Raw genomic sequence first — 12,751 nt, forward strand, 5'->3', positions numbered from 1 at the left:
TTTTTTTCTAAATCAAGCAAATAAAAAGATGAAACACTGGGACTGAACTGAACATGACACATGTTGAACATGTTACTTTTAATGTAATGACAGAAATTTACAACAATGTATATAGTAAGAGACTATACTCTTTTCTTTGCTAACCATTACTAATTCAATCATTATAAATGTTATTTCATGCTATACAGGCACGACTTAAAAAATTTTTATTATGACCAAGGATGTGACCTCTCACCATTGAAATCACCAGTTATGAAAATAAACCTCCATAACTATTAACAATTTCAAGATGGCTGCTATGGTGGCAATTTCAAGATGGCTGCTATGGTGGCAATTTCAAGGTGGCTGCTATGGTGGCAATTTCAAGATGGCTGCTATGGTGGCAATTTCAAGATGGCTGCTATGGTGGCAATTTCAAGATGGCTGCAATATTCAATGTCAGATAGGTACGATTTTAGTGAAATCCCCATGTTGATACGACCATCAGTTCAGAAGAAGTAGTGATGACAAGGTTTTCAAGAACGACACTGGCATATGGACATTGGCTGTCTAAGCACCACCATTTTCATTTATGACTCAATAAGCCTTGTGATGACTGTGTATGCAAAACGCCATGGCGATCCCCCATATAGTTCAGGAGAAGCAGTGATAACATATTTTGTGATGTAGGACAAAATGATGCTTAATTATGGACAACAACTGATCTTCCCATAAGCTCTTTTGGTCTGTGACAAGTAGAGCTAATAATGGGACTAAAATGAAGAAATAACACACACACATAAAAAGAATTATTTTAACCTTTTATTCAAACTTCTACTAGTTGTAAATCACCAGGCACCAGTATGTAAAAACAGACAAAACTAGCAACCTGATTGGCACATCAATCTAGTAAATCAAAAAATTGTGCACCCAGATCAAAATCTGTTTAATATTCTACATTGAACACAGTGCTATTCATACTATCAAAGTCAAACACATGGTAAAACTTGCTATTATGATACATGTGCATGTACCATGTTTTAGCAGTTTAAGAGAGTTTATAGCTGCACAATAGCAATCATATGAAGACTTATAAAATAAAGGAAATAAACAAGCTTTCCTATATGCCTGGTAACTTAGACTTTCAAGAACAAACTATGGTAAGGTTCAACGTCAAAAATGTGTCTACCAAATATCTATTTTCAGTATAATAACTTGGCCTGAAGGTTGTAAAACCAATCTTATACTATGACCGGACATACAATTGTGGGCTTGGTTGCTCTAGGTTTAACTGTTGACCAAACCAATGTCAGAATTTTTATTGGAATCTGATTTCTGGCAAGAAAAGTCTTCTGACCTTCAGGCCAGGTCAAATATACAGTATATAGAAGGTTGACTTGAGGCTTGATTTAATAAATGTATTAAACACATGAAATATTAATATACAACACAAGCTGCTTGCAATGAGGGGCAATTTGAAATTCATCACATAGTTGGTACTTTGTACACAAAGTTTATGGTTTATTATTTTTGATATGTCAAACAGGTTAACATATCACTTTCTATTAACATTACTGGCCCAAATAAGCCCATCAAATCTCTTGTGCATCATTCTCATATTGACTGGCTGTGACTGGCACCTTGTTATTTTCCTATTCTTATCAGCAATGTGGTGGCTATCTTTCAAATCAGCAGCTGAATGGGCATTAGGAAAACATGGGTCACTAACACAAAAAATGCATAGTAGTTATTACACAGAATTCTTCAAAAGCCAAACTAAAACTAGACAATGAGGAAATCTGCTGAATGTTTAGCCTACTTAAACTGAAGAAATGGAAAAACTGAAAACTGAGAAAATCCATCACAATGTCCAACATGAACACACAGAGTCTGTAGAAATATGCCCAGAAACCTACTGTAATGCAAACAGTCCCCTTTCCAATGCCACTACCATGCCATATAGATCTTGCACCCCACCACCAGGACAAACATAGCTTAAAATTCTACCTATAGAAATAAACAAACTCATTTCTCTTGCGAAGTGAATGTCGACAAATAAAGGGTCTCACAACTGACAAAATTTTATCTAATAACAGCATTTTTCCAAATCAATACAAATATCAGGTCACAAAAACATTAAAACTTGGACTAACTAGAGCTATATGAATGCAAATCAACCCTAGCATGTCTCCTGCATTCTTAGTAATACCTCCAGATTTAGTTCAATTTTGGCATCCAGTAATATCCATTCAAACAAATAACCAATAACTGGAATGCTAATTCTTCTGGTACAACAAATACTGCATCTGTGGTGAATGTCCATGGTGGACTTGACACATTTTTTTTTAATGGGAACTACTTCAGCCAACCTTACCAAGTGAGCTACATGGCAATCACACACAAACTTCCCTCGGAAATGGTGTTGAAAAATGATGCTGTCCATGTCAAATATTCAAATGATTAGAAGGATATTTGCAAACTCTGAATTTATATTAAAAAAATCTTCAAACAGTACTGTCTTTTGAATTGTGCAATATTGCTTCAACTTGCAGCTGAGACTATTTTTTCTGGAGCCAGAATCAAATGATGAAAATAATCAGAAACTCAAAATGGGCAATGATTTAATACTGAACTTTTGAAACTTCTGAATAATTTCCAGCCTTTGCTTGCCAGGGCTCATAAAAGCTAGAAATTATTTAACCAGTTTCATAAATTCAATATTAAATCATCTGAAATCCTCTACATGAAACTAATTTTATAAATTTCATGTCAAAAGGACACACATTTATGATTCCATTTACCACACAACATTTGGAACTATGACGACAAAACATTATGTTATATAAAAAAATTAAATAGGACCTTAAATTTTGCCATTATTTTCAGGTCAAATAGCACATTAAGAGGCAGCATGGTTAAACACTTTGACAGTTTTAACTATATGATGTGCACATACTCACAAAGTTACATCTTATCTTTCATCCAACTGTCCCGCAATAAATTTCCATATTAACCCAAACTTTGTCTCATTAGGCAGAGTATACTGAAGGATGTGTAATTGTGTAATTCATGATGATTTCTCAAATATCAAGCAAATAGGCAAATATTGCACATTATATTTGCAAGCCCTATCTTCATTATTCACATAACTTTAAACATATTAGAAAATTCCCAATTTTATCGAATAAAGGGGGGAGGATTTTCTCCAAAATTTTAAGTTCCAGAAGAAACCCTGATAATGTGGCAATATTTTCACAAAAAAAGTTTCACATTTAATAAAAAATGCTATGCCAATGAACACCAGCAGATATGGTAACCTTAGTTCTGGTAGTTCATCTAAAGAACCCTCTGAAAAATGGACAATGGACAGCATACTCTTTCCAGATCTATTTTTATAAAATCTGCATCTTTCATTTTAAAACATTCCCCCAGTGTCTGAAACATAACTCAAAACTACATTGTGAAAAATGGACAGAAAATGGTCAAGGTTACAAATAGACGAATCTATACATGATACTGCTATGTAGTAGTACATCAGACCAATTACTGAGTCTCAATGATCCTTGTGTGTGCCAGACTGTGAAGCTGAAGTACCAAGATAGATACCAAATGGTGGTCTTTCTCCAGCTTCATTTATATGTTATATTTTATTCACCCTACTCAGTCTTTATCCAGCTACCTGATTACGCAATGATTGACACTTAGCTGGCAACTGGTCATCAGTCCCTAAAGATCTGACAGTCAGCTGATAGATATCACCCTCAGCCAAGGTGTCAAATGGATGTTACAAGAAATGAAACCACAGGAAGTGTTTTGGTTTAGTATACAATATATACAACAGGAATTGCTTCCTCATCTGTGGATGACATCTGTTATTATATTACATTGTGAGATTGTATCTGGACTGGAGGTGTCTGGATGAGGCCCAAGGTGTCTATCTGGACTGGAGGTGTCTGGATGAGGCTCAAGGTGTCAACTATGTAGATTTCATTATAAAATATACACAGTTTTCACCATATAATTAATAATCCAGTGTCAATCAATTGGAATAAAAAAAATTAAGAATACTGATTTTAAATGAATTGTTATGACATTATTATAAGTAACTATATGGAATATCACATTTTTTCTTTGAGACTGATTCCGCACAACAACTTTATCACCCTATACATGGGTCAGACAGTAGTGGTGAACAATATGAACAACTATGTACTTCCATGAAAGTGTACTGGCCAAAAATGAAACAAAAATCACTTGCTAATCATAAGGTCCTTCACTTTATGTTTTTTATTAAAAGGTTATCTCACTATAAAGAGGTATACTCAAAGGCTCTCATCAACAGCATTATAATGGGGGAGTCTTGTATTACTATAGTTATATACTCAATGACTCATGGATGGCATTATAATGAGGGAGTCTTGTATCACTATAGTGATATACTTAATGGCTCTCATTGACAGTATTATAATGTGGGAGTATTGCATCGCTATAGTGATATGCTCATCGACTCATAACTGCATTATAATGAGGGAATCTGGTCTCACTATAGTGATATACTCAATGACTCATGGATGCCATTATAATGAGGGAGTCGCGTATCACCATAGTGATATACTCAAAGACTCATAGGCAGCCTTATAATGAGTATTATATCCTACAGTGATATATTCAATAACTAATGGACAGCATTATGAGGAAGTATTGTATTACTACAGTGATGCACTCAATGACTCATGGACAGCATTATAATGGGTACTGTATCACTATAGTGATATACTCAATGACTTATAGACAGCATTAAAATGAGGACGTATTGTATTACTACAGTGATATACTCAATGCCTCATGGATAGCACAATAATGAGGAAGTATTGTATTACTACAGTGATACACTCAATGACTCATGGACAGCACAATAATGTGAAGTATTGTATTACTATAGTGATATACTCAAATTACTCAAGGGCAGCATTATAATGAGGGAGTCTTGTATCACTATGCAGCAATATACTCAATGATTCTCATAAACAGCAATACAGTGTATAATGAGTATTGTATTACTATAGTGATATACTCAATGACAGCATTATAATGAGTAACAGTGATTTACTCAATGACTCAAGGGCAGCATAATAATGTGGAAGCATTATATCACTATACAGCAATATACTCAACGACTCTCAGAAACAGCATTATAACGAGCAATGTATTGGTGTTTAACTTTGTGCATTTCCATCCAACATGGAAAGACCATCTGAAAAAGGTTTTTCTGTCAAAGAAATGACACAGGCTAAGACTTACCAAAAGAAAAATTTGGGGCACACACATACTTACATTATTGATACTTATTTTGCAATGTCTTTAAAAGTTTAAACTGTTAAAACATAATACGCTTAAATTCTGCATGAGAAAAACAAAAGATGCTTGTGATAAACATTTCCTATACATTGGAATGCAAAATCTTAAGTTTGACATGTTTTTAAAGGTACAAAATATTCTAAATTTTCATTTCAAAACACTTAATACCTTGCATTTTCCCATTCTATAACTAAGAATATAACAAAAATGAGGTATATAATACAATGTATATTAGCATGTTTTCCAGTGCAGAACACAGAAAGGTTGTGAAAGCATGTAGCAGAATGAATTTTCTTAGTCTCATAATGGTTTGGTTTGGTTTTGTGGTGTTTAATGCTATTTTTCAACACATGACAGCCATGGCATGGCAGCCAATATATTTGGTGAAGGATGAATCCATGAAGACCCCAGAAAGAGCCACCAACCAATTGCAAGCTTTCTCAAATACCCATGCTGGCCAAGCTGAGACCTGAAACCCATACAAAGAAAGGTGAAAAGTGGGAGTGATCTGTGAAGATTACTTGGCCACCCAGGACCCCAGCATCATAATGATTCATTCCAAAATATGAAGAAAATCTGTTGTATGTTTGGGAAATATCAGCAAATGAAAACTTTTAACTGAAACCTTAAGATAAATGTTCTACAATTGTGAACTTGACCTTAGGGTAAAAAAGATGAGCAATTTATGGAATGAATTGTCGTAACTTTTTAATGATTCATCCAAAGTACTGTGTCAAGAAAATATATGAAAAATTTAGGGAAAAACCCAAAGGAAACACTTTTAACCAAAACCTTAACAAAACTGTTGCCACAGCAAGCAGCAAAGAAACATCTGACTGCAGTATCTCACTTCCCACAAATGTGGACTAAACAATAACAAAGCAGCCAAAAAATGTGAAAATAAAGCATAAAGATCGATGTTCATCAGATCTAAAGGAAACCCATTTGAATTAAAATATAAACATAAAACTTGTAACCCTTGTATTACAACTAATTATGTAATGTATAATGAGACATAAATTGATGAAAGAAACATGTACAGCACATGATAATGGAAAATTTCTCTTCTTTTTCATACATACCTCAATTAACCTAATACAATAAACAGAGCAAACTCAATTTTTTTTTTACATCGAGGTTACATGAATTCTGAGGCCACCTTTTTTTGCCAGTAAAATATGGTCTCTCAAGACACGTGGTTTCTCTTTAATGGTCATTTCCAATATAACAAACCAGTTTGTGTGCAAGTATCTGGTCCCTCACTGGATGTCATTTCTCAGTATAACATATTAACTTGTAAGTATCTGGACTCTCAGTGGATGTCATTTCCCTATCTAAAGGTCATTTTCCCTATATAACAGATTAGTTGTTGTTGTTGTAGGGTTTAACGCAATGTTTTAGCACACGATAGGCTATACATGGCGGCCAGTATTAATGGTGGAGGAAGAACCCAGGAAAACCCCGGAAAGAACCACCAACCCATGAGAAGCTACTGGCAAGCTTTCTCACATACCCACATTGGCTGAATCCGAGACTCAAACCCACACAGACAGAGGTGAGATGACAGTGATCCGTAACAGACAGCGCTTTAGACCACTCGGCCACTCTGGGCCCCCTATAACAGATTAGTCTGTGCATAGAGTATCTGGCTCAGTTTCACTAAACATATAAAAATGTCAACCTCAAGCTGAGAATGTATTTGAATATCTTGCTTACTGATTGGTTAGTACTGATGTTTGTTTTCTTTCCCCACATACATGCATCAAGAAATTAAATTAGTCCCAAATTTTGAAATGTTAAAAAAATGCCCTTCAATTTTTTCTGCATTATCTTGGATGAAATTCTGTGGATTTCATTGACACTGAGGAATTTCCCAAATCTCTTTTTTCAAGAATAGTTTCCATACGTCACATTTTAAAACTATACTGTGATTTTACATCCTTTCCATCATCTCTACCACTTGCACAAATATTTATATTGTCTTTGAAAAACATCATCAAGAAAATAATTAAAAATTTCAAATGAGGAGAAATTTTTAGAAAATTTTAGTAAACATGGGACAGGGTCTACCAAGACAGGTGGACAGTTATAGTAATCTTTCAATAATTTTTGGGGGACCCCGAGTGGCCGAGTGGTCTAAAGCACTCTCCGTCACGGATCACTGCCATCCAACCTCTGTCTGCGTGGGTTCAAGTCTTGGGCTCGGCCAATGTGGATATGTGAGAAAGCTTGCTGATAGATTCTCGTGGGTCGGTGGTTCTTTCCGGGGTTCTCCCGGGTTCTTCCTCCACCACTAATACTGGCCGCCATGTTAGCCTATCTTGTGCTGAAAAATGGCGTTAAACCCTATAACAGTAACAGCAGTAATTTTTGCACTATTAAGGCAAACAATAGTACAGTTATACTAACATGAAAACCAAATTACTTTTTTACTACCAAGAGTACAGATCACAAGCTTCTCACTGGCTGTCAGATCAAAACCATTTTCATTTAGATTCAACTAAACATCATAAATTTTTTTGTGAAAACCAAAAAGCAATATTACTTTCCATCTAGGAGTAGTGGCAGCCATACTAGATGGCAGATTGGCAGAATTTCCATCCGTGACCAACCAGAAACTAGTGAAAACCTTATGCTGATGTGATGCTGCTTTAGGTAGTAGCTGTACCAAGATTTCCAAGATGGCCATACTGGATGTCAGATCAGCACGACTTTCATTCAGGATCAACTAGGCATCATAAGAACAAATCAGTGAAAACCCCGTGCTGATATGACCACCCATCCATTCAGAAGAAGTGACAGTAACAGGATTTTCAAGATGACTATTCTGATGGCCATATTGGATGTGTGCACAGCACCCTAATCATTTAGGACCAACAAGGCCTTGAGATGAATGTGTATGTAATATTTTATCCCAATTATTCCAGTAGTTGGGGAGGAGTAATGATAATAAATATGTGCTATAATAGGAGAGATGGACAAGGGATGATGGACAACAGACTATCCAATTAATTCCTCTAGTCTTGGACAAGTGGAGCTAAAATAACTACCTATGCAAAATGTATGAAAGTTGTAATTTGAATAAAAAGGTCGACAGAATCTCACCTCATATAGGTGCCCATCCAATCTACCGATCTACTCATTACTAGATTATCTTGATTTAATTCAGGCTGCCTAATTCCTTGACCTCTTGCTATCTTATCCAATTCTCCAAAATGTTCTGATGAACTAATGTGCAAATGTTTCAAAGAGCCCACTACTTTAAATAAGGATATCAAAATAATAACCTTAAAATGGATTTTTGCTAAACGTTTCACCTTTTCCTGTAACAGGCATTACTGGCATGAAAAAGGTCAGACTGCCAAAAACTTGAAATCAATATTCCAAATTGGCAAATAAGTGACGAAATGAAACTTGTGTTCAACTTGAATAAACAATTTTGAGTCAAAATTTCTGAAAATGTAAAGCATTCAAGCAGGAACATAACTATTCTGTGCTGCCAGCTGTAATAGTTTAGCATATTTTAGTAGCAGAGGTCTAAGAAGCACATGCTTTGTTATAGAATTGTTCAAGGTGAAGAAAACATTATAATCTTTGGCAATAACATCTTTAACTGACTCAATTAACGTAACTTTTTTCCTCCAACTCAGCCGCTGAATCCAACTGATCTTCATCATTATCCAATGCCTGATTTTCTTTCTCTTTTTGATTATCTTCCTGCTCATCATTATCAACTGCCTGATTTTTATCTAAGGTTTTAATATATTGTTCCAGATAGCTAAGCTTGGGAGGCAGACTTCTTCTGTTCCAGCTGTTACGATTTACGGATGAGGATGCTTTATCTTCGTTGTTGTCATCTACACTCTGCTCATTGAACTGTAATGTAAGTAATACCAACTGGTCATCATCGAGCATTGAAGCACTTGTAATACTCTCATTGTCAGAAAATGGACCATCATCCAAGTCAGATCGTGATGGAACTTTTAATGATTTAGACTCCCACTGGTCTGTGGGTGAAAGATTACTGGCCTGATTCCTTGGTTTGAAGTTTTTTTTTACAGACACATGATGATTATTATTTTCCAAGCTCACTTCATCTGGCTGCTTTTTAAAATTTTGAACTAGTGGATATGGCACTGCTTGAAGTTCTGCTTCCACTTCTTGTTTGGATGGTACTGACTGAGTCGCTCGACCCATCTGGACCTGCAGTTGATCCAAGCCCGAGTCAACTTTTAGAATCAGCCCTTGCAATTTTGCAGCTTTTCGACTTCCACTAGGAGATCCTGTCAATTGATTTGCTTCCCCTGAATTTGTACCATCTACAACTGATGGCATGTCTACAGACTTAGCCATACCATGAGTATTTGACTGAGATGTTTGAGTACTTGGCTGAGATGTTTGAGTACTTGGCTGAGGTGTTTGAGTACTTGGCTGAGGTGGTTGAGTATCTGACAAATATGCAATATGTGGGCTCTCCTCTGATAATCTTGTACTAATTCTCTTGGTACTGAACCTTTTTGTAACACCTAGTGGATCACCAGGCAAAAACACATAATCATCATCTAAATCTATTCTGTTTTCCTCAGATATGTTATTCACATCTAAACTAAGTTCTGAACTTAGACGTGAATATGATTTTTCAATAGCATCACGGTAACTTTGACGACGAGCCTTTTCGGGCGAAGAATAAATAACAGATGGTGGATAGAATGACTGACTAGAGTTGCCATTTGATATTGTAGCTGTGACCATCATTTGACTGCCATTTGCACTACAGCTGCTAATGAATTTATCTGAAGATCCATCAATACTTGTAAGTTTGTCTTCTCTGGTGTGTGGGGGTGAGGGAGATTCAGAACCTACGCCGGCCCCTCTGACACCCAGTTCTAAGTTCCTCTTTGATTCCATTCTTTGTCTGTGAATTGCGTCACTGATGCATTCCAGATTTTGAAGGGCTTCAGAGTACATAGATTTAGTACTATTCACTTTCTGTTCAAACTGGCCAATTTTTTTCTTCTGCTCCTGAAATAATGATGATTCCAAGGTTAAAACTCTGTATTATTACACCACAACAATTGTCTAATTTATGTACACCCTACTTATACACTGGACTGGGATACCCACTATATGATGTGATAATCTGGGTCCTTAGACCAGGGTACTCACTATAACATAATATAGTTGGTGGGGTCCTTAGTGATACCACGATAATACGGTAGTAGGGTCCTGATTTAGGGATACTCACTATATTATGGTACAGCAGTTAGGGTCCTGATTTAAGGATACCCATTATTATATGGTAGGTGGGTTAGTAGACAGGTATACTAAATATAATATGGTAGTTGGCTTGTTAGACAGGGATACACACTATAATATATAAGTTAGGGTCCTTAATTAATAATGATATTATGTAATGAACTATTGTATAGTGAGAAGTAATTCAATGAATGCAGCATAGGTGTCAGAGAGGAAGAATAAAACAAATGCCAGTGTCAGTAATAGTTTTACTAGATGTCAATTTACAAAACAATCGGGATTCAAACAGACCTGCACTCAACAAAACTCATCACTGATGCAGAAGAACCTTAATTATGATATGGTGTGTGTGTGTGATTTGCATTTTTAACGTAGCTTTAACAATTTTTCAGTCATATTGCAATGATGTCTGCAGTGTGGCAGTTTATAATGATGTCTAGCACTGGGGCATCATGCCACAGTCATGTAGGATGATGTCCCACCCAGTCACATTATCCTGACACCAGGCCGACCAGTCCTAACACTAACCTCTTAATTCTGAGCGCTAAGCGAGGCAGCTGTTAGTACCATTTTTAGAAGTCTTTGGTATGACTTGGCCAGGGATTGAACCCCTGACCTCCTGCATCCGAGGCAGTTGCTCTAAGCACTAGGCCACCAAAGCGGTCAGTTATGATCTGGAAGCTATAGGTTTTGGAAACACAGCTGTATTACTTTTTCCTATAAGCAGTACTACTAGCATTAGTAGTTGTATTATTAGTAAGAGCTACTACCACTGTGTATAAACCATTTTCATTCTTGGAGTCCCCATGAACCAGACATTTGACTCTTAAAAATCAGTAAGTGCATTGTCTTGTCACAAATGCAACCCGTCTATAAAGTTTAAAAGAGGCACATGGTACATAAGTTAAGTAGAAATCATTTTTCCTTCTTTCAGTTCCGATCACCTTGACTACTGACATTAGGACCTCAAAACGGACAGGTATCTTTCCTGATTCAAACACAAGTTATAGACAATGTTTAGTCGAGGTATAAGGTACGTAAGTGAAGTTACTTTGTGGAAAATTTTCCTACTTTCTTCCTTGTCCCAAATGCAAGCTATTTACAAAGTAATGATTGACAGTGGAGATCTGGAGTTTTGTTGAAATGAAATAGGAACAAGTGGATGTACATACATGCATGCATGGATGCAAACATACACACAGATGCATACACAGATACATACATACATATACACACATCCATCCATACATCGAGTCTAAGATTCAGCCAATGTGGGTATGTGAGAAAGCTTGCCAGCAGCTTCTCGTGGGTCGGTGGTTCTTTCCGGGGTTTTCTCTGGGTCTTCCTCCACCATTAATACTGGCCGCCATGTATAGCCTATCATGTGCTGCAAAATGGCGTTAAACCCCACAACAACAACAACAACAACCATCCATACATATACATACATACAGACACAGATGCATACATACATACACATATACATACACATACACAGAAGCATACATACATACATACACACAGATGGATACACATAAACATACATACACACATACGTACACAGATGCATACACAGATAGATACATACATACATACATGCATTCACAGATATATGCATACACAGATACATACATACATACACAGATGCACACACACACATACATACATATATACACACACAGACATACATACATACATACATGCATACACAGATACATACATACATACACACGCACACACACATACATACATACACACCCACAGACATACATACATACATACATACAGATGGACATCATAACATGATATGTTCTACCCTATGGTGGCATACACTAAGTGCATACTGTTACTAAAGTCTGTAAAGTTGAACATGGTAACCAATTTTTGGTACACATGTAAAATATACCTCAAGAACCAACGGTATCCCAACTGACAACTTAAATCACTGGAACATGAAAAGAAGGTCAGGTAATAGTTTTTTGGAATCGCTGGGATGCATGCACATGATCTGGGTTTTTTTATGCTGCATTCAACAATGTCCCATAAATGTACTTACAATTTCACGTGTAAAAACCAAGTCATAATTATCCACTTTTGGTATGTAGTGTAGCACCCCTTAGGGAGTAAACACATATCAACTCTGATGACTGTAAGTAAC

The 12,751-nt window shown here is 36.2% G+C and overlaps 1 protein-coding gene across 2 annotated transcripts in view; it reads right to left on the reverse strand.

The window, feature by feature from the left end:
* Nucleotides 1–783: 783 nt before the first annotated feature.
* LOC149791714 (uncharacterized) overlaps nucleotides 784–12,751 on the reverse strand; it is a 52,950-nt gene continuing 40,982 nt past the window's right edge. For both annotated transcript variants that reach the window (XM_089970224.1, XM_089970223.1), the window contains one exon: nucleotides 784–10,359. In XM_089970224.1, coding sequence (XP_089826350.1) covers nucleotides 8,956–10,359 — 1,404 coding nt within the window. In that variant the 3' untranslated portion in view covers nucleotides 784–8,955. The remainder of the gene's footprint in view (nucleotides 10,360–12,751) is intronic.

The sequence above is a fragment of the Sinohyriopsis cumingii genome, chromosome 9, assembly GCF_028554795.1.
Source record: "Sinohyriopsis cumingii isolate HCF-2022 chromosome 9, ASM2855479v2, whole genome shotgun sequence".
Taxonomy (NCBI): Eukaryota; Metazoa; Mollusca; class Bivalvia; order Unionida; family Unionidae; genus Sinohyriopsis; species Sinohyriopsis cumingii.